Raw genomic sequence first — 24081 nt, 5'->3', positions numbered from 1 at the left:
TCCAAATTTTTGAAAAACTAAAAATGAAACCTCTGTGTCCTTACTGGCAGCTCAGAGATAAGACTACATGACAGGTTCTCTGGTTAGTAGAGTCTTATCTACCCCGAGGTGTTCACCACAGCCTACCACAGGGCGGACTTTGCAGGTGGAACCCAAGAACAAGGTGCCAGAAAACCGGTGAACCTGCAGGAGAAGGTCTGCACCGGAAACATTTCTGTAGGTAACATAGTAATACACAAGCCAGGGTCAAAAACCAGGACAATACCCAGGACCCCCGGTGAGAAAGCAAAATGAGAAGTAGAATGCAAGTTTTTCTGGTTGTCCTGCAAAGTGCAGGAACTGATGGACAGAGACACGGACGACTAGATCCACTTAATGGATCACTTTACTGATGGGCAATAGAGATGGATGAACCTCTCAAGATTTGTTTCATGTCGGGTTATGTTGGCTCAGGTACCGGATTTGTTTTGGGTCAAACAAGTTGAGAATGAACTGTAAATGATATTATTATACTCTGGGGTCTCTTATGGGGGGAGGGGAGTATAAATGTTTTTTTATTTTTTACACCTTTCCTGGTCCTCAACTTATTATACTCCGGGATATGAAGAGGCCTCCGAGCAAAATCATTTCCCACAATGTATGTTCTTGGGTTTACTTAAAAATTTGGGATACTCGTGTTGAACTCAGCTTGTGCCAAAGTGATTTGACAAGTGCCAAGCCTAAGCCTAATGTCTGAGGACTTTGCTGTCTCTTCTACCAGAGCGGATGTGGTCAGGACTGCCGAGCGGACTCGCAACCAGATAATGTCCCAACATTCCTATATATGAGCTACCAGGCACTTATATATGAGCTACCGGGCACCTATATATGAGCTACTGGGCGCCTATATATGAGCTACCAGGCACCTATATATGAGCTACTGGGCACCTATATATGAGCTACCAGGCACTTATATATGAGCTACCAGGCACCTATATATGACCTACCGGGCGCCTATATATGACCTACCGGGCGCCTATATATGAGCTACCGAGCACCTATATATGAGCTACCGGGCACCTATATATGATCTATCAGGCACCTATATACTGTATGAGCTACCGGGCACCTATATATGAGTTACCGGGCGCCTATATATGAGCTTATATGAGCTACCGGACACCTATATATGATCTATCAGACACCTATATACTGTATGAGCTACCGGGCGCCTATATATGAGCTACCGAGCACCTATATATGACCTACCGGCCGCCTATATATGACCTACCGGGCGCCTATATATGACCTACCGGGCGCCTATATATGAGCTACCGAGCACCTATATATGAGCTACCGGGCACCTATATATGATCTATCAGGCACCTATATACTGTATGAGCTACCGGGCACCTATATATGAGTTACCGGGCGCCTATATATGAGCTTATATGAGCTACCGGACACCTATATATGATCTATCAGGCACCTATATACTGTATGAGCTATCGGGCGCCTATATATGAGTTACCGGGCGCCTATATATGAGCTTATATGAGCTACCGGGCACCTATACATGAGCTACCGGGCATCTATATATGATCTATCAGGCACCTATATATAAGCTACCAGGCACCTATATATGAGCTACCAGGCACCTATATATGAGCTACCGGGCACCTATATATGAGTTAACGGGCGCCTATATATGAGCTTTCGGGCACCTATATATGAGCTACCGGGCACCTATATATGAACTACTGGGCACCTATATATGAGCTTTCGGGCACCTATATATGAGCTACCGGGCACCTATATATGAGCTACTGGGCACAGATACCCCACACAGTGCAGGAGAGGCATAGCCAGGACAGGAAGGAGGCAGGAACAAGCAGGAGGCCACATGGGAAATGGTCCCCACTACTAACACTGGAAAACTGGGGGGGCCCAATTGGAACAAAGATAAATTATAACAATGACCATTATGTCATGCACTACAGGGGTAGTCAGGTGCAGGTTTATCATTATATTCTACCCCTTTAAGGGCAACACCTAGTTTGGGTCATTATGGCTTAGAAAAAAATACATAGTTTTGTGGCCCTGTATGGAAAAAGAAATATGTGGCAGAATGTGGATCACACAATGGTGACATGGACACAGTCCGAATGTAAGGGAATAGTATAGCAACAGTCACAGCAATGGCTGCCAGAATCTGCCTAATATACGGACTGGTCCTGCTTAATACACTGACACAGACTGCTGTGACTACCTAAAATCTCCCTCAGCTGCCACCAAATCTATGGAGCTGTGGATAGTAGTCAGTAAAGGGCACATGGTATTGTCAGGATTGGCCTGGACTATTCTATCAATTGATTTGTTTGGGTGTTGGGAGGGTTGAGCTGATCTTGAGATTTCAGGATTGATTTTAAAATCCGATTTCCGATCATTTTCCAGCTGATCCCGATCCTGAGCGCAATCATGAAATTTGCTTGATCACCAATCCGATCCAATCTTTCCCGATCCCGATCACTCAACCCTAATTGTATATTATACATACAGTAGGGTTGAGCTGATCTTGAGACTTCAAAATCCGATTTTTGATCATATTCCAGCCGATCCCGATCATGATCGTGAAATTTACCTGATCGCCGATTGGGATCCGATCTTTCCCAATCGTAATCACTCAACTCTTGTTTTGGGAGTTGGAAATCTACTGATCTCATAATGATGACAGTCCATGGTCTACAAACTCAATGAAAACTCATTAAGTGATGGACTGGCCCAGCTCTGGAGGTCCCAGGCTCTAGCACAATAGTGGGTGAGCAGGGGACACCCACATTTGATGATTTTTAGGGGTTGTCAGAGGTTGGGCCCGCAGAATAATCTTAATTGGTGGACGCAATGAATCTCAGGTGACACCGTTGGTTCCTCTTTGTTTTACATCTACCTGGAAACAGTTTCCTCGTTGTATGACTTGGTCACCTCCATGATGTCGTGTATGTGTGGTAGTCCGTGTTACAGCGATGACTTAGGTGTCCTACAAAGGGTGTGAATACTTTATTTATGTAGACAATATAATATGCAGCTCATTCTTGTTATAATAAACCAGATGTAGAAGAATTTTATGATCCTGATGTAACCCAAGAACAAAGAGGACACGTTAGTTAGAAGAACACAAAACCTAGAAATGTACCATAAACCATCGAGGATCTGGTGGTCAGTCCACAATATCTTCTGCAAGATCCCAAGTTCTTGGAATAAGGAAATCCCAACCAACGATGTCAACCTCTTACTGCCCTGCTCCTCCTTGGCCTTGAGACTGACTGAAGGGGTGGTCGGGGCTTAGCAATGTTTTTGTCCTAAGGTGCAGCCGGGGATATTCTTACCGCAACCAGTGGTCTTGTAGTCAGGAACAGAACAGTGAGGAGGACGGAGGAGGATGGAGAGGCATGGCGGAGGATAGAGGAGGACGGAGAGGCATGGTGGAGGACGGAGGAGGACAGAGGAGGATGGCAGAGGATGGAGAGGCATGGCAGAGGACGGAGGAGGACAGAGAGGCAATGCGGAGGAGGGAGAGGCATGGTGGAGGACGGAGGAGGACAGAGGAGGATGGCAGAGGATGGAGAGGCATGGCAGAGGACGGAGGAGGACAGAGAGGCAATGCGGAGGATGGAGAGGCATGGCGGAGGATGGAGAAGCATGGTGGAGGACGGAGGAGGACAGAGAGGCAAGGCGGAGGACGGAGAGGCATGGCAGAAGACGGAGGAGGATAGAGAAGCAAGGCGGAGGACAGAGGAGGACGGAGGTGGACAAAGAGGCAAGGCGGAGGATGGAGAGGCATGGCAGAGGACGTATGAGGACGGAGAGGAATGGCAGAGGACGGAGGAGGACAGAGAGGCAAGGCGGAGCTCCACAGGTATGTTCAGGAAATGTCATTAACAAGAGACTAGATAAGAATTACGGAGCACTGGGGTATTATTTTTGCAAATTTTTGTGTGTTTTGTACATTTGTATATGTTATTTTAAAAAAGCTGTCCCAGGTTATCCTACCAGTGCCTCTCGTGTTTGAGGTTGTTTCTGGTATCGCAATTGATCTCCAATTGAGTCTCATGTCATGGACTGACCCTTTAATTTGTTCTACTGCAACCAACTTATACAAGAGAGAAGTATGAAATTTTAGGGATCTCCAAATTTCTTGAGTTTCTCGAAGGCTGATCCCAATCTTGAGCAAAGCCTAGTCATTACTGAAGAATATTGCTAAAAACCTCCATTATTTACGATTTCCAATAAATATATGAACCACTCTACGTCTGATCTCTCTTGTCTTTACCCCGTAGATGATCGGGTTCATCATTGGTGGGAATAGGACATAGAGATTGGCCACCAGAATATGGACCTGAAGAGAGACATATTTATGGCCAACTCTATGGGAAATGAACGAGAAGAAGGCCGGAGTGTAGAAGAGGATGATGACGTAGATATGAGACACACAGGTGTTTAAGGCCTTGAGACGAGCTTCTGAGGACTTCAGTCTTAGAACTGCCCTGATAATGACCACATAGGATATGACTATGAGGATCAGAACTACACCAGAAGCAGAACTGGCTATGATAAGCCCATAGACCACATTGACCAGTACGTCGGCAGTAGCCAGTCTGGCCATGGACATGTGCTCACAATACGTGTGCTCGATCACAATGTTACCTTCATACGGTAATCTATTCAGTAGCAAAGCAAATGGAGTTATCATACAAACATTTCTAACAAGAGCGCCAGCAACTTTCTTCCTTATGAAGGATCCAGTGAGGGTGGTTGTATACGTTAAAGGGTGGCAAATGGCGCGGTATCGATCATAGGCCATGCTCACCAAAATGGCGGACTCCATCACAAAGAAGAAATGCATGGCACATGTTTGGACAATACAACCATTAAAGGAGATTTTGTGAGAGTCAAACCAGAAGATGAAGAGAGTCTTGGGCACGGTGGTGGAGCTCAGGAGGAGGTCACAGGCGGCCAGCATCACCAGGAACAGGTACATGGGCTCGTGAAGGGTCTCACTTGTTCCAATGACAAAGATCAAGAGGGAATTTCCAAGTAAAGACATAAGATACATGATACAGAATGGGATGGAGATCAGGAGATGAGAGCTCTCGAGACCAGGGATTCCCTTCAGGAGGAAATAATCCGGGTGGAAGACGCTGGTGTTTGACATTTCCACAAGTAACGTTATCCTTCTGGTGTCCTGTAATGGAAGAATATGCTGAGTGTCTCCTGATACATTTAGGCTAAGGCCCCTCGGAAACGCATCCATGAGTTTTTCTCTGTGGACTTTCTGCCCTTATTATTCCGATATGGAAAATGTCAAATGCACAAGTGCTGCGTTTCTGCAATGTGGGGCTCAACCATACAGTCATGGAAAATCAGGATCCGCCCTCTATGCTACAGATTTACATATCAGGACGTACTAAAGAAAGATCTGGTCTTAAAATGGGGTAAATCCAACCTCAGATGGACAACAACACCCAGCAGATTCCACCAGGTCATTATTTAGTAAGTGCCCCCCATGAGTCAGTAACTTGTAGAAGCTCCTTTACAGCAATAACCCGGAGTCCTGGTCTTCTGGATGACTCTGTCAATCTCACATCATTCTCATTCTGGAAGAATTTTGGCCGACTCTTCTTTACCTATCTGCTGTAGATTCGTTGAGGTGCTTGGGATCATTGTCCTGTTACAGGACCCAGTTTCGGCCAAGCTTTAGCTGTTGTATAGACGGCCTGAGCTCTGACTCTACCATACTCTACTATACAGACGGTCAACTCAATGGCTGCAAAACAAGCTCAAGTCGTCCCTGTCCACCAAGGCACTGGTGTGAAGAGTTTGTGCTGGGTTTCTGTGCATTGTGGCCCCTTTGGCCTCGTCTGTCTATAGGACATTGTTCTAGAAGTCTTCTAGTTTATACAGTTGCTACTATGTAACCTTCATCTTTTTAGAAAGAAGAGACTTTCTCCTGACAACCCTCCCACACAGGCCATAGTTTTTCTGTTTTTTTCTGTGCACTATCATGAAGTTGAATGTGTAACATGACTTGTAGGTTTTTTACATTAATAATTGTTTTTCTAAGATCTTTGCTGATGTCTTTCCTCCTTGCTCCAGACCAGCAAACTTCTAGAACTCATGATTATATAGAGGTGGTCACACTTGATAATGAGAGTATTTGACCATCTGAGGATGGATTTACCTTATTTCAAGATCTTCAGATGTTTTTATTGTGTCCTGTGATGTAAATGTCAAATCAGAGAATTGGAAGAACGAGGACTTTGTTTTTGTCATATCTGTATACAAAGAGAAATCTAAGAGTGAACTCTAAATAGACCAAAAATTATGGGAAATAAAAAGTAACAATATTCGACACTTATAATATATGATAGACTGATACACTGTTACCCCTTAGCAACCCACCATGTACCTCTACCCCATAGTGTCCTACGGTAGCGAGGAGAGGGCTCAGAACCAATCACTTATCAAGTATGGCCAAGGCATCGAAATAGCAGCGGCACAGAGGATAGCGATTGTCATGACAGCCGGGAGCCTATTGAGGGTGCCGGGGGGGATCATTGCTGAGATTCTATTGCATCCTGCCATAGGCAGCATGTAATACAAATGAATGTAATACACAATATACTGATATTCAGTATACATCAGCTTGGAAGGGTAAGTTCACATGGAGGAATTTGCCATGGATTTGGGGTCCACCGAATTACCAGCAGATTCCGCTCAGATTCTGCCTTCAATTGTTTTCATTGGGATTCAGGGATCACAGCGGGACTTGTACAATTCTGCCGTAGATTCAGCAGGTTGAGACTCCCTGATGATCGGGCCCCTTCATCTGAGCCTTATCAGCAGCAGAATCCCACCATGCCCGGCAAAGGTCACACCAAATATTAAGGGGATTGACTAGGGGCCTACAAGGATAACATCAGTACATATCAGTGTTAATATGAGGTGGTCACAAATTAATGGGACAATGAAGAATGTGGGGGGAATAAGACGGGATTGAGATGGAAATAATACTGTAAGACGTTCTCCATCATAGGGAGACAAAAACATTCAAAAACAACCACAAAACCAGAGTAAATACTAACGCCTCCGCAAATCTAATAACTAGGCTCACCTGACACTGAGGGAATCCAAGGAAAGCATGGAGGGGAACCTTAAAGGGTCAAGGAGGAGATTTCTTCAGCCTTGGAATGGGCCATCACCTTGACAAATAGGAAATTATCATAGATTGAAGTATGGAAAGAACCTGAACTGGAAACAGGATACAAGGAAAGTGACAATGAATAATTAAAGGGTCTTCCAAAACGTTTCCATTGACTTCTTATTGACTTGTCCAAGTAGTGCGTCTGGTATACAATGGAAAGGCCCCCCAACAACGGGTCAATGGAAGTCTCCTGGAGTTCCCCTACTAAAATGTAACTGATGACCGATCCTAAGGATTCACAGAAAATCCCTTCAGCACCAGAACAAGAAACGCGACATAACTACAAGTACAGAGAGACCTGGTGAGAGCTACAGAGAGACCTGGTGAGAGCCCACCTCTGTGAGAAGACCTCCCCTGTGAGAAGACCTCCCCCTCGTCTAGATGGAGATCAGGAAAGATTGTCAATTCTATCGTATCCTATAAATCCAGGAAGGAGAAATATTCAGCCGTCTCCAAATGTTTCCTGCACATGGAGAAGTTCTGGATTTGTGTTACATTGTTACAACATAACAAACATTACATAAATGTGTTATCACCGGGATCAAACCAACCCAAAGGACAGGGGTCATGGTATCTGGGCGACAAAGAGAATGCCATAATAACAAATCTCCAAAATTAGTGACATGGAGATCTATCTATCTATCTATCTATCTATCTATCTATCTATCTATCTCCTATCTATCTATCTATCTATCTATCTATCTATCTATCTCCTATCTGTCTATCTATCTATCTATCTATCTATCTATCTATCTCCTATCTATCTATCTATCTATCTATCTATCTATCTCCTATCTGTCTATCTATCTATCTATCTATCTATCTCCTATCTATCTGTCTGTCTATCTATCTATCTATCTATCTATCTATCTCCTATCTATCTATCTCCTATCTATCGATCTCCTATCTATCTATCTAGTGTGTGGGCGGGTGTTTTGGGATAAATATAACAGTCCATGGAGTCTCATCTTCCTCTTGTTTGGTGACAGCTGGACACGTATTGGGCAGCGATCTCCACAGTGGCCTCTTCTTCTCCCAGTAGGATGTAGAGTTTCCTCTTCTCGTCTGCAGATCTGAAGTCTGGGATGTGGGCAGAGAGTCTTTGGTAGTAGACGGCCCTCATAGCTGAGTATTTGGTGCAGTGTAGCAGGAAGTGGGTCTGGTCTTCTAGGGCCCCCTGGTCACAGTGCTGGCACAGTCTCTTCTCCCGTGGCTTGTACGTCTGTCTGTATCGCCCCGTCTCTATCTCTAGGTTGTGGGCGCTCAGTCTGTACCGGCTCAGGGTCAGTCTGTGCTTGGGGTGGCGTATTCTCTCCAGGTAGGTGGCCATGGTGTAGTCCCTTTGTAGGGATTGGTACACATTGGTGAGTTTCTTGGAGTTATTTATTTCATTTCTCCATTCTTCAATGTACCGCTCTCTGTTTGCCTCTGTGGTCGCCTTTATTTCGGCCTTGGTTATCATCTGTTGGCGTTTTTGGTTTGGTGGTTGGCTGTTGTTTGGTTGGTGAATGTCTGGTTTGCTCAGGTGGCTTAGCCATGCTTGGTGGTGGTAGGAGTCGCTCCCCTGGATGTGTGCCTGGAAAGCTAGCGCCCTCTTCTGTATGGTGAGCCATAGGGGGAGTCTGCCTAGCTCTGCCCTGCAGGCTATGTTGGTGGTGTTGCGATGGACATGTAGCAGGTATTTGCAGAACTCCAGGTGGAAGTTCTCTGTTGGGCTGGAATCCCACCTTGACTGGTCCCCAAACCTCGCTGCCATAGAGAAGGATCGGGGAGATGACTGCGTCAAATATCTTCAGCCAGACCCTCACCGGTGGTTTGAGGTGGTACAGTTGTCTTCTGATGGCGTAGAAGGTTCTGCAGGCTTTTGCTTTCAGGGTTTCTATTGCTGCTTTGAAGCTTCCTGATTGGCTGAGCTCCAGCCCCAGGTAGGTGTAGCTGTTGGTTTTTTCCAGTGTGGAGCCATTCAGTGTGAATTGTGGGGTGGTGGAGGCTTTATTGTGGCCCTTCTTCTGAAATACCATGACTTTGGTCTTCTTCTGGTTGATGGGTAGGGCCCATGCGGTGCTGAATTTTTCCAGCACGGACAGGCTTTCTTGGAGGTCTTTCTCAGTGGGGTCCAGGAGTAGGAGGTCATCGGCGTATAGCAGGAACTTCACCTCCCGGTCGTTCAGAGTGAGGCCTGGGGCTGGTGAGGCCTCCAGGGCTGTAGCCAGTTCATTGATGTAGATGTTGAAGAGCGTTGGGCTCAGGCTACAGCCTTGTCTGACCCCTCGGGCCTGTTGGAAGTATGCTGTCCTTTTCCCATTCACCTTCACACTGCACTGGTTTCCGGTGTAGGAGCTCTTGATGACGTCGTACGTTCTTCCTCCTATTCCACTCTCTAGGAGTTTTAGGAGTAGGCCTGGGTGCCATACTGAGTCGAACGCCTTCTTAAAGTCTACGAAGCAGGCGAATATCTTGCCTCTTCTGGTGTTGTGGACGTGCGTCTTGATGAGGCTGTGCAGGGTGTAGATATGGTCTGTGGTGCGGTGGTTTGGCATGAACCCTGCTTGGCTCTTGCTGAGGACCCCGTGTTGTGTGAGGAAGGTGAGGATTCTGTTATTGATGATGCTGTTGAACAGTTTCCCTAGCGTGCTGCTGACGCAGATCCCTCTGTAGTTGTTGGGGTCATATTGGTCCCCATTCTTGTAGATGGGGGTTATGAGCCCTTTGTTCCAGTCTTCGGGGAAGTGTCCAGCATTGAGCACGAGGGTGAATAGCTTTGCCAGTGCCGCGTGTATTGCTGGGGAGCTGTATTTGATCATCTCTGGTAGGATGCCGTCAGGGCCACTGGCCTTTTTGCCTTTCAGCACGGCAATTCTTTCCTGTATATCTTTTATGGTGATTGGCGAGTCCAGAGGGTTCTGGAAGTCTTTGATGACTTTCTCCATGTCCCTCAGTTTGGTGATTATCTGTTGCTGTTCTGGAGTTAGTTCTTCTTCTGGGATGTTTTTGTAGAGACCTCTGAAGTAGTTGAGCCAGATATTGCCATTTTGGATGTGGAGAGAGTTTTTCTTGGGCTTTGTGCCCATGTGGTGCCAGGTCTCCCAGAATGAGCTGTCCTGGAGGGAGTCCTCTAGTTGCTGTATTTTGTGGGAGAGGTCCCTCTGTTTCTTCTCTCTGAGGGTGCCCTTGTATTTCTTGCATAGATTGTTGTAGGCTTCCCTCACCTCCTTGTTGTTGGGGTCCCTGTGTTTTTGGTTGGAGGCTGTTCTTAGGGTATGGCGTAGTGCTTTGCAGTCGCTGTCGAACCATTTGTGGGACTGTTTGTTGGTTTGTCTTATGGGTTTGGTTCGTTTCAGGCCTGCTAGTTCTGCTGTGGTCTGTAGGATGTACTTGAGATCCTTCACAGCTCTGGTGACTCCCTGTTGGTCTGGCTGATAGTTGTTTGTATGGAAGTTTGTGAGCAGTGTCTTGATTTCGGGTCGGTTGGTTGCGTTGCTATATTCTATGGCCTGGTGGTTGGCCCATTTGAAATGTCTTGGTAGGTTGTAGAGGCCGGACTGTTGGGGCTCATGTGTGGGTGTTTTGTTCCTGGTTCTCATGTATAGTAGGATCTGGTTGTGGTCTGATAGATGGGAGTCAGGTGCGATTGTGAAGTCTTCAATGTCTGACAGGTCTGCGTCTGTAATGGCATAGTCCACCACGCTGTTGCCCACTTGAGAGTTTAGTGTGAAGCGTCCTCTGGGATCGCCTGTGGTACGTCCGTTTATTATGTACAGTCCTAGGCTTCGGCACATGTTCAGCAGTTGTCTCCCACTCTTGTTGACAATTCTGTCTTGGCTGTTTCTTCTTGTCTGTGTGGGTTCTGGGTGGTGGATCTCACTACCGTGCGTATGTGGGTTGTCGTCCGGGGGCAGGTAGTCTATCTCTGTGCCTGTCCTTGCATTCAGGTCTCCGCATATTAGTACTCTGCCTTTGGGTTGGAAGTGGACAGCTTCCCTTTGTAGGACCTCGTAAGTGTCGGGGTCGTGGTAGGGGGACCCTGGTGGGGGCATATATACTGCACAGAGATAGATGTCCTGCTGGCCGCTGAGGATGGAGCTGCTTATTTTTATCCATATGTGATTAGTTCCACGTTTGGTAGCTTTTACGTGTTCTTTGAGCTCCTCCTTGTACCATATTAGTATGCCTCCTGAGTGGCGGCCATGTTTGGTGGTCTTATTTTTCTGGGCGGGCACTGAGAGTTCCTTGTAGCCCATGGGTGTTAGGGACTCGTCATCTGCCCGGGTCCATGTCTCTAGGAGGATTTGAATCTATCTATCTATCTATCTATCTATCTATCTATCTATCTATCTATCTTCTATCTATCTATCTATCTATCTATCTATCTATCTTCTATCTATCTATCTATCTATCTATCTATCTATCTTCTATCTATCTATCTATCTATCTATCTATCTATCTCCTATCTATCTATCTATCTATCTATCTATCTATCTTCTATCTATCTATCTATCTATCTATCTATCTATCTATCTATCTATATCCTATCTATCTAACTATCTATCTATCTCCTATCAGGCGAGAGCTGAGATACCTGCAGGTGAGACGTCTCATTTATATCCAGTCAGGCAGAACCTATAGGGGGGGAAATATTCACCAGAGAGCAATGAGATATTAGATCATAGAAGACATAATGAGAGAAGCCGAAATGTGCACAAAGTTAACTCTCAATGTTCATAGTCACCAATAGTTTGCTTGAGAGAGGGGAGAAGACGAGAGGGGATCGGAGGAGAGGGAAGTGGAGGAGAGGGGAGCGGAGCAGAGGGGATCGGAGGAGAGGGGAACGGAGGAGAGGGGATCGGAGGAGAGGGAAGTGGAGGAGAGGGGAGCGGAGCAGAGGGGATCGGAGGAGAGGGGAGCGAAGGAGAGCGGAGCGGAGGAGAGGGGAACGGAGAAGAGGGGAGCGGAGGAGAGGGAAGTGGAGGAGAGGGGAGCGGAGCAGAGGGGATCGGAGGAGAGGGGAACGGAGGAGAGGGGAGCGAAGGAGAGCGGAACGGAGGAGAGGGGAACGGAGAAGAGGGGAGCGGAGGAGAGGGAAGGGGAGAAGAGGGGAACGGAGGAGAGGGGATCGGAGGAGAGGGGAACGGAGAAGAGGGGAGCGGAGGAGAGGGAAGGGGAGAAGAGGGGAACGGAGGAGAGGGGATCGGAGCAGAGGGGATCGGAGGAGAGGGGAACGGAGGAGAGGGGAGTGAAGGAGAGCGGAGCGGAGGAGAGGGGAACGGAGAAGAGGGGAGCGGAGGAGAGGGAAGGGGAGAAGAGGGGAACGGAGGAGAGGGGATCGGAGCAGAGGGGATCGGAGGAGAGGGGAACGGAGGAGAGGGGAGCGAAGGAGAGCGGAACGGAGGAGAGGGGAACGGAGAAGAGGGGAGCGGAGGAGAGGGAAGGGGAGAAGAGGGGAACGGAGGAGAGGGGATCGGAGCAGAGGGGATCGGAGGAGAGGGGAACGGAGGAGAGGGGAGCGAAGGAGAGCGGAACGGAGGAGAGGGGATCGGAGGAGCGGGAAACGGAGGAGAGGGGAACGGAGGAGAGGGGAGCGGAAGAGAGGGGAGGACAAAAGAGGGGAGCGGAGGAGAGGGGAGTGGAGGAGAGGGGAAGAGAGGAGAGGGGAGCAGAAGAGAGGGAAGCAGAGGAGAGGGGAGTGGAGGAGAGTGGAGGAGAGGAGAGGGGAGCAGGAGAGAGGGGAATGGAGGAGAGGGGAGCGGAAAAGAGGGGAGGACAAAAGAGGGGAGTGGAGGAGAGGGGAGTGGAGGAGAGCGGAGGAGAGGGGAGCAGAAGAGAGGGGAACAGAGGAGAGTGGAGCGGAAGAGAGGGGAGCAGAGGAGAGGGGAGCAGAGAAGAGAAGAGGGGAGAAGAGGAGAGGGGAGCAGAAGAGAGGGGAACGAAGGAGAGGGGAACAGAGGAGAGGGGAGCAGAGAAGAGGGGAACAGAGGGGAGGACAGGAGAAGGGAGGACAGGAGAAAGGAGCAGAGGAGAGGGGAACAGAGGAGAGGAGAGGAGATCAGAGGAGAGGGGAACGGAGGAGAGGAGAGGGGAACAGGGGAGAGGGGAGCAGAGGAGAGGGGAACGGAGGAGAGGGGAATGGAGGAGAGGGGAGCGGAAAAGAGGGGAGGACAAAAGAGGGGAGTGGAGGAGAGGGGAGTGGAGGAGAGCGGAGGAGAGGGGAGCAGAAGAGAGGGGAACAGAGGAGAGTGGAGCGGAAGAGAGGGGAGCAGAGGAGAGGGGAGCAGAGAAGAGAAGAGGGGAGAAGAGGAGAGGGGAGCAGAAGAGAGGGGAACGAAGGAGAGGGGAACAGAGGAGAGGGGAGCAGAGAAGAGGGGAACAGAGGGGAGGACAGGAGAAGGGAGGACAGGAGAAAGGAGCAGAGGAGAGGGGAACAGAGGAGAGGGGAGCAGAGGAGAGGGGAGCAGAGGAGAAGGGAGCGGAGGAGAGGGGAGCGGAGGAGAGGGGAGCGGAGGAGAGGGGAGCAGAGGAGAGGGGAGCAGAGGAGAGGGGAGGACAGGAGAGGAGAGGGGAGCAGAAGAGAGGGGAGCAGAGGAGAGGAGAGGAGAAGGGAGCAAAGGAGAGGGGATCGGAGGAGAGGGGACCGGAGGAGCCCTGACAGTGTCATAAACTATGTATTATAGATATATCTAGTCCTAGGAGTCCTGACAGTGTCATACACTATGTATTATAGATATATATATATATATATATATATATATATATATATATATATAGTCCTAGGAGCCCTGACAGTGTCATACACTATGTATTATATATATATATATATATATATATATATATATATATATATATATATATATATATATATAGTCCTAGGAGTCCTGACAGTGTCATACACTATGTATTATAGATATATATAGTCCTAGGAGTCCTGACAGTGTCATACACTATGTATTATAGATATATATAGTCCTAGGAGCCCTGACAGTGTCATACACTATGTATTATAGATATATATAGTCCTAGGAGTCCTGACAGTGTCATACACTATGTATTATATATATATATATATATATATATATATATATATATATATATATATAGTCCTAGGAGTCCTGACAGTGTCATACACTATGTATTATAGATATATATAGTCCTAGGAGTCCTGACAGTGTCATACACTATGTATTATAGATATATATAGTCCTAGGAGTCCTGACAGTGTCATACACTATGTATTATAGATATATATAGTCCTAGGAGCCCTGACAGTGTCATACACTATGTATTATAGATATATATATAGTCCTAGGAGCCCTGACAGTGTCATACACTATGTATTATAGATATATATAGTCCTAGGAGCCCTGACAGTGTCATACACTATGTATTATAGATATATATAGTCCTAGGAGTCCTGACAGTGTCATACACTATGTATTATAGATATATATAGTCCTAGGCGTCCTGACAGTGTCATACACTATGTATTATATAGATATATATAGTCCTAGGAGTCCTGACAGTGTCATACACTATGTATTATAGATATATATAGTCCTAGGAGCCCTGACAGTGTCATACACTATGTATTATAGATATATATAGTCCTAGGAGTCCTGACAGTGTCATACACTATGTATTATAGATATATATAGTCCTAGGAGCCCTGACAGTGTCATACACTATGTATTATAGATATATAGTCCTAGGAGCCCTGACAGTGTCCTACACTATGTAATATATATATATATATATATATATATATATATATATATATATATATATATATAGTCCTAGGAGCCCAGACAGTGTCATACACTATGTATTATAGATATACAGTCCTATGAAAAAGTTTGGGCACCCTATTAATCTTAATCATTTTTAGTTCTAAATATTTTGGTGTTTGCAGCAGCCATTTCAGTTTGCTATATCTAATAACTGATGGACACAGTAATATTTCAGGATTGAAATGAGGTTTATTGTACTAACAGAAAATGCGCAATATGCATTAAACCAAAATTTGACCGGTGCAAAAATATGGGCACCTCAACAGAAAAGTGACATTAATATTTAGTACATCCTCCTTTTGCACAGATAACAGCCTCTAGTCGCTTCCTGTAGCTTTTAATCAGTTCCTGGATCCTGGATGAAGGTATTTTGGACCATTTCTTTCTACAAAACAATTCAAGTTCAGTTAAGTTTGATGGTCGCCGAACATGGACAGCCCGCTCTCAAATGATCTGAAAACAAAGATTGTTCAACATAGTTGTTCAGGGGAAGGATACAAAACGTTGTCTCAGAGATTTAACCTGTCAGTTTCCACTGTGAGGAACATAGTAAGGAAATGGAAGAGCACAGGGACAGTTCTTGTTAAGCCCAGAAGTGTCAGGCCAAGAAAAATATCAGAAAGGCAGAGAAGAAGAATGGTGAGAACAGTCAAGGACAATCCACAGACCACCTCCAAAGAGCTGCAGCATCATCTTGCTGCAGATGGTGTCACTGTGCATCGGTCAACTATACAGCGCACTTTGCACAAATAGAAGCTGTATGGGAGAGTGATGAGAAAGAAGCCGTTTCTGCACGTACGCCACAAATAGAGTTGCCTGAGGTATGAAAAAGCACATTTGGACAAGGCAGCTTCATTTTGGAAACAAAAATTGAGTTGTTTGGTTATAAAAAAAAAGGTGTTATGCATGGCGTCCAAAAAGAAACAGCATTCCAAGAAAAACACTTGCTACCCACTGTAAAATTTGGTGGAGGTTCTATCATGCTTTGGGGCTGTGTGGCCAATGCCGGCATCGGGAATCTTGTTAAAGTTGAGGGTCGCATGGATTCCACTCAGTATCAGCAGATTCTTGAGAATAATGTTCAAGAATCAGTGACGAAGTTGAAGTTACGCCGGGGATGGAGATTTCAGCAAGACAATGATCCAAAACACCGCTCCAAATCCTCAGGCATTCATGCAGAGGAACAATTACAATGTTCTGGAATGACCATCCCAGTCCCCAGACCTGAATATCATTGAACATCTGTGGGATGATTTGAAGCGGGCTGTCCATGCTCGGCGACCATCTAACTTAACTGAACTTGAATTGTTTGTCCAAAATACCTTCATCCAGGATCCAGGAACTGATTAAAAGCTACAGGAAGCGACTAGAGGCTGTTATCTTTGCAAAAGGAGGATGTACTAAATATTAATGTCACTTTCCTTTGAGGTGCCCATACTTTTGCACCGGTCAAATTTTGGTTTAATGCATATTGCACATTTTCTGTTAGTACAATAAACCTCATTTCAATCCTGAAATATTACTGTGTCCATCAGTTATTAGATATATCAAACTGAAATGGCTGTTGCAAATACCAAAATATTTAGAACTAAAAATGATTAAGATTAATAGGGGTGCCCAAACTTTTTCATAGGACTGTATATAGTCCTAGGCGTCCTGACAGTGTCATACACTATGTATTATATATATATAGTCCTAGGAGTCCTGACAGTGTCATACACTATGTATTATATATATATAATATATATATATATATATATATATATATATATATATATATATATATATATATATATAGTCCTAGGAGTCCTGACAGTGTCATACACTATGTATTATAGATATATATAGTCCTAGGAGTCCTGACAGTGTCATACACTATGTATTATAGATATATATAGTCCTAGGAGTCCTGACAGTGTCATACACTATGTATTATAGATATATATAGTCCTAGGAGTCCTGACAGTGTCATACACTATGTATTATAGATATATATAGTCCTAGGAGCCCTGACAGTGTCATACACTATGTATTATAGATATACAGTATATAGTCCTAGGAGCCCTGACAGTGTCATACACTATGTATTATAGATATATATAGTCCTAGGAGTCCTGACAGTGTCATACACTATGTATTATAGATATATATAGTCCTAGGAGTCCTGACAGTGTCATACACTATGTATTATAGATATATATAGTCCTAGGAGTCCTGACAGTGTCATACACTATGTATTATACATATATATAGTCCTAGGAGTCCTGACAGTGTCATACACTATGTATTATAGATATATATAGTCCTAGGAGCCCTGACAGTGTCATACACTATGTATTATAGATATACAGTATATAGTCCTAGGAGCCCTGACAGTGTCATACACTATGTATTATAGATATATATATATATATATATATATATATATATATAGTCCTAGGAGTCCTGACAGTGTCATACACTATGTATTATAGATATATATAGTCCTAGGAGTCCTGACAGTGTCATACACTATGCATTATAGATATATATAGTCCTAGGAGTCCTGACAGTGTCATACACTATGTATTATAGATATATATAGTCCTAGGGGCCCTGACAGTGTCATACACTATGTATTATAGATATATATAGTCCTAGGAGCCCTGACAGTGTCATACACTATGTATTATAGATATATATAGTCCTAGGAGTCCTGACAGTGTCATACACTATGTATTATAGATATATATAGTCCTAGGAGTCCTGACAGTGTCATACACTATGTATTATAGATATATATAGTCCTAGGAGTCCTGACAGTGTCATACACTATGTATTATAGATATATATAGTCCTAGGAGCCCTGACAGTGTCATACACTATGTATTATAGATATACAGTATATAGTCCTAGGAGCCCTGACAGTGTCATACACCATGTATTATAGATATATATAGTCCTAGGAGTCCTGACAGTGTCATACACTATGTATTATAGATATATATAGTCCTAGGAGTCCTGACAGTGTCATACACTATGTATTATAGATATATATAGTCCTAGGAGCCCTGACAGTGTCATACACTATGTATTATAGATATACAGTATATAGTCCTAGGAGCCCTGACAGTGTCATACACCATGTATTATAGATATATATAGTCCTAGGAGCCCTGACAGTATCATACACTATGTATTATAGATATATACAGTATATAGTCCTAGGAGCCCTGACAGTGTCATACACTATGTATTATAGATATATATAGTCCTAGGAGTCCTGACAGTGTCATACACTATGTATTATATATATATATAGTCCTAGGAGTCCTGACAGTGTCATACACTATGTATTATAGATATATATAGTCCTAGGAGTCCTGACAGTGTCATACACTATGTATTATAGATATATATAGTCCTAGGAGCCCTGACAGTGTCATATACTATGTATTATAAGTATATGGGAAGAATATGCAAATCTGTCTTCCATGATGTAATTAGGAAGACAGAATCTCAGTGATATAGGCTTGCACATTCCAGTGAGCGCCCTCTATTGGTTTGCAACACTGAGGCACCTGACTTCCTAATTACATCATGGAAGACAGATTTGCATATACTTCCCATGGTCCCTTGCAAAGTGGAGTGCTAAAGGCTTAATAAGTCTCCACACACCTGTATGGTGGTCTCTCCCCAAGGAGTATATAGTTAAAGTATATAACAAATATGAGATATGATAGGACACGATTATTTGCACATTGATAGCAGTGACCCCGCAGTTTATTATGGACAGGACATGACTGTGACCACGTTGAGATTAGTGACTTATCATTAGTATCAGAACACGACGAGATCTCTTTTATGACTTTATTGCTCTTTGCAGATGATCAGTGATAGGAAACTACAGTCATTGCCCTGAGACAATAACCCCCAGCAGACTGTCACTGCCTGTGGTCACATTGGGGGTTAATATTTTGCACATCTCATTAATTCTCTATCATTTATTATCGGCCTGGCTCCCCAGTGGATATTCTGCTCCTGGAGGTTCTGTCGGTGCTGCTCATGGACAGGATATAAGTGAGGCGAGTCCTCGGGAGGTATCTAAGCTCTGGCCTCCTCCTCCTAGTCGCTCGGCTCTGTGCTGGTGAGTATCTGTATTGTTGGATGCTGCCGGGGAGAAAAATTCTACAAATATTCGTAATACAGATAATATCTAGACAACCGACTGCAGAAAGGAAAGAAATAGTAATTCACAGGAGAGGAAGCCCACAGGATGAGATTTATTCGTGTAGCTGTGTCTTGTTTTATGAGTGCGTACTGTGTGTGCTCACTCCAATTCACATTACACCTCCTATAATGGCCAAGATGTCAGCAAGACAGCTCGACTGCCGTACGGTCTAGGAAACCTGGAAACCTGCAAGTCCCTACATGGAACATAGGAAAATATACCTACAAATGGCCCAATGTGTGTCATAATTCATGTTTTATAACAATCCAGGTACAAGAAGATGGGCAGGGAACACAGACGCACAGGTACTGTGGGTCCAAGGGCCTGTCTAACAATCTGAGGAAGATGTCTGTTCTGTTTCTCCATTTTTTTTGTATACTGTTTTGCTTGTATGTCTTTTTTATTGAATATTTTTTCTTTTTTTGCAAACACTGGATTTTGCTGCTTACACTTTGTTACCTTTTATATGTCAATGTTCTGGTCTTGGTGTATTGGTGTCTCCTACACTATGTGGCGGCCGGTTGCCTCTATTTGTGTAGATGTCTGGGTCGCTTCATTCCTTTGAAGTCCTTTGTGATAGGTGAATGTGGAAGTGGTTATGGAAGCAGAGTCCCCCTTAAAGGTTGAATCCAAGGTCACACGTGCTTGTGTACCCGGGGGTTGTTCGGGTCCCTGACATAAAGTTTACAAGATGCCCTATGTTAAATTGTGCATTGCTTTAATGCTGACCTTGTTTTATAAAAAGTTTTTAAAGACAGTCACATAAAGCCACAATAAGTCAATACATAAAAAATCTTTTCCCTCTTGATAAATTTGGTGCAGGTTTAGTCACATTTGTCCTTTTATGCATTGATGTGACTTAGGACTTGATCTCTTCATCTCTTCCCTCTCAGTAACCACATTCATTATCACTGAAGGCACATATCAGGACTTTAATATCGATGATCTATAGGTCCTCATCCTTAGGACAGGTCATTAATATGAGGTCAGCTAGAGTCTAACACTCGGCACTGCCACCAAACCTCTGGAAGGAGACTTGATGCTCCGGAACTAACTCATATCTGTACACAGAGTAGCAGAAGACAACGGACCTGTAATCTCAGACCCATTCAATTGAAATCTGAAGTTGTCTTATTTTAAGGATTATTTCTAGGGTTGAGTAATCGGGATCGGAAAAGATCAGATCCCGATTGGCGATCTAGTAAATTTCACGATAGCGATCAGGTTCCGATCCCGCCTAAAAATGATCGGGAATGAAATTCTGATCCCAATCGCTCAACCCTTATCTGCAAATTAGCTTAACTGTAACTAACCTGCACAGAACCGCTAGTGCTCTCTGGAGCTCTTGGCTGTTGTTCTCTGTCCTCTCCTTTCTCATTCACATGCCAGCAGAACGCCTTGCACACCCCTATCTCTCTAGACTAGTGTTACTGATGCTGGGAGTAGGCGGGGCTTGTTGTGGCTTAGGAAAGTGTGGGTGGGTACAGGGCAGGGAGACGTGAGTGATTCACTAGAGAGGCGGGGGCGTGTACGGCGCTATGCCAGCGTCTGAATGAAAGAGGAGAGAAACAGACAGAGAACAATGGCCAGGAGCTCTGGGGAGCGGCGTACACATCGGGAGGGGAGGCGGCAGCAGTTCTGTGCAGGTAAGTGTGTGGGGGGACTAAGTAGCCGGTGTTTTTTAATCTCTACACAGCGTTCAATTTTTGGACTTCACGCTGTGTAGTGAATAGGATCGTTTTTAAAATCCGATTTTCGATCCTTAAAAAATCCCATTGACTTGCATTAGGATCGGAATCGGGTTCAGATGGAAAATGATTGGAAATTAGATTTTAAAAACAATCCTGAAATCTCAAGGTCGGCTCAACCCTAATTATTTCTGCTCTGGGTATTAGATGAGGGTCAAAGGGATGGAATACTACCCCCTACCCATCTAGTAACTCCATATTCCCTCACAGGTAGTTTCATCCTATTGTGGGTAATATTTGCATAATTAGATTTTCCACCAAAGAAAAAAAAATTGTGGATTTTTTTTCTAATTTCATCAAAACAGAAGCCAATAGATGTAGGACATGATGGGAATGAAAGGAAACGTTGGTCTAGAAGAAGAGGTGGTGTCCTCAAAGAGGTGGTCCTTTAGAAAGGCTTCATTGTAGTCCGTGTAATTTTGGTGGGTCTCTTGTTCTGGTCTTAAATTTTACTTGTCGATTTCCCCACGTTCTGTTATCAGTTCAGATTGGGAGATAACCTCTGACTTCTCTGCAGTGTATATCTATGTGGTAGCCCATTTTTGCAAGGTTGCCGAATTTTGGACTTTGAACCTTCAACGTTCTCTTCAATGTTCTCAGTTGTCCTTGTTGATAGGACTCTCTCAGTGACAGGTGAGCCTAGATACCAAAATTGTAGAGTGTTACTCTTTCTGCACTCTCATTTTGTGATTGTTTTTTTAAGCCCCTGTCATGATGAACCTTCTTCTGTGTTATTTCCATATTCTCCATCGTGTCTTATTCCGCCCAATCTTAATGTTCCCCTTGAATTTCCTAACTGATATGTCGACTATTAGGTTTTGTCTAGAGATGGGCAAATATCTGAAGATTTGTTTCGTACCCATCAACTTGTTAGAATAGAAGGGAAATCCTTATACTCTTGGGTCTGTGATTGGGCCTCAATGATGACATGGACACGCCAAGTGTCATGACATCATCACGCTCTGCATACCAATGTCACGCCACCCGAGAGTATAACAATTTACTGCCCGTCATTGTGCCCAGTTTTGCTTGTCTGAGATGAATCCCAACAATGTAGAATATTCTGGTGGAATTGGGTTTCTTACAAACCAATTCGCTCCTCTCTAGTTTCGTTGTAAGATGGTCATGAGACACTCAGCATGTTCTTCAATTATAGGGTACCAGAAAGAAAAAACTACATGTTGAAATGTTGAACGCGAGCATCTTCCACCCGGACTACTTTCTTCTGATGGGAATCCCTGGTCTTGAAGCATTACATCTCCTGCTCTCCATCCCATTCTGTATCATGTATCTTATGTCCCTACTTGGAAACTCCATCTTGATTTTGGTCATTGGAGCAAATAAGTCCCTCCAGCAGCCCATGTACCTGTTCCTGATGATGTTGGCCTCCTGTGACATCCTCCTGAGCTCCACCACTGTGCCCAAGACTCTCTGCATCTTCTGGTTTGACTCTCACAAGATTTCCTTTAATGGTTGTCTTATCCAAACATTTTTCATACATTTCAATTTTGCAACAGAGTCCGCCATTTTGTTGAGCATGGCCTATGATCGATACCGCGCCATTTGCCACCCTTTAACATACACGAGCACCCTCACTGGGTCCTTCATGAGAAAGATAGTCATTGGTGCCCTTTTTAGAAGTATTTGTATCATAACTCCATTTGTCTTTTTACTGAATAGATTACCGTATGAAGGTGGCATTGTGATCGAGCACACGTATTGTGAGCACATGTCCATGGCCAGACTGGCTACTGCCAATATACTGGTCAATGTGGTCTATGGGCTTATCATAGCAACAAGCAGTACTGGTGTAGACCTGACCCTCATAGTCATATCCTATGTGGTCATTATCAGGGCAGTTCTAAGACTGAAGTCCTCAGAGGTTCGTCTCAAGGCCTTCAACACCTGTGTGTCTCATATCTGCGTCATCATCCTCTTCTACACTCCGGCCTTCTTCTCGTTCATTGCCCATAGAGTCGGCCATAAATATGTCTCTCTTCAGGTCCACATTCTGGTGGCCAATCTCTATGTCCTATTCCCACCAATGATGAACCCGATCATCTACGGGGTAAAGACAAGAGAGATTAGAAGTAAAGTGATTAAGATGTTTTGTAGAAAATGTTTTACAGGTCGGAAGTAATGGAGAATTATTGTCAGTTTTAGGATGTTCTTCCAGAATGATTTCATGACTTATTTGTTGGTTTTCTGTTCTTTTATCTCATTTGTACTTTAAGATCATCCAAGTTGTAAAATTCTTCTCCATCTGCTTATTATAAGATGAATGTGTATATTATAATCTCTATGTATATAAAGCTTTCACCCCCCCGTTAGACGTGTCTGTACCTTCCTGGACATCAACAATAAATGTCTTTGATTTACATTCATGAAGGTTATTAGACACAAACTTACTAATTGCATAAGTATTCACCCCCTTCCATATGACACCTAGACCCTCACTGGAGCAGAGACTTGGTTATAAAAGCCACATATCATTGACCCATATATCATGCAGGTGACTGTTGTGCAGTCAAGGTGTTTCCACTGGTTGTAGCATCCTGGACTTGCAAAGTCCCAATGGAGATGGAGCAATGTCCTGGTAGAAATGGCACCAATAAGACAGGAGAAGACCTCATACACATCTGTGATATGGTTACTGCAACGTATCAGTCAGGGGATGGATCTAAGAACAGTCCATGTAGCTCAGTAAAATCCATCACTTAACAAGTTTTCCTGAACCTTAGTGACATTGGCTTGTCCCATTGGTATGAGATTGGTGAAGGTCCAAATCCCAGCACTGTAACCAACCATCCGGCAGATGTGACTAAGCTGTTTCTGCAAACGCTGTGCCCCCTTCATCGTTTACCATGAATAGCTTTATATATTCGGTCGCTGCTTATTTTCTTGGGAAGGACCGAAGTCCCGGGCACAGATCCTGGAAAATGTGCAGTGCCATGATGGGGAAGAGTGCTCAAAAGTCGTAGCTTCTCTAGTCAGTGGACCTTTGGGTGTGACAGGTGTTGTGTCCCCATCTTCACCAATCATATATTAGTGGTGGGAAAAATATGCAAATTAGACTCCGGACGTTTGGCCTTGTCTAGTTTTAGT

At 44.5% G+C, this 24081-nt stretch overlaps 2 protein-coding genes across 2 annotated transcripts; one reads left to right on the top strand and one right to left on the bottom strand.

Annotated features, from left to right (window-relative positions):
• Positions 1 to 4249: 4249 nt before the first annotated feature.
• Positions 4250 to 5191, bottom strand: LOC142194249 (olfactory receptor 52D1-like). Its single transcript, XM_075263265.1, has one exon. The coding sequence runs from the start codon at positions 5189 to 5191 to the stop codon at positions 4250 to 4252; it is 942 nt and encodes a 313-aa protein (XP_075119366.1).
• A 16971-nt stretch (positions 5192 to 22162) lies between these two features.
• LOC142194248 (olfactory receptor 52Z1P-like) lies at positions 22163 to 23116 on the top strand. Its single transcript, XM_075263264.1, has one exon. It carries the CDS (start codon positions 22163 to 22165, stop codon positions 23114 to 23116), a length of 954 nt encoding a protein of 317 aa, XP_075119365.1.
• Positions 23117 to 24081: the final 965 nt, after the last annotated feature.

This window comes from Leptodactylus fuscus, chromosome 2, assembly GCF_031893055.1.
Source record: "Leptodactylus fuscus isolate aLepFus1 chromosome 2, aLepFus1.hap2, whole genome shotgun sequence".
Taxonomy (NCBI): Eukaryota; Metazoa; Chordata; class Amphibia; order Anura; family Leptodactylidae; genus Leptodactylus; species Leptodactylus fuscus.
Note: the sequence above shows the minus strand (reverse complement) of the source record. Positions and strands in the feature narration are given on the sequence as shown.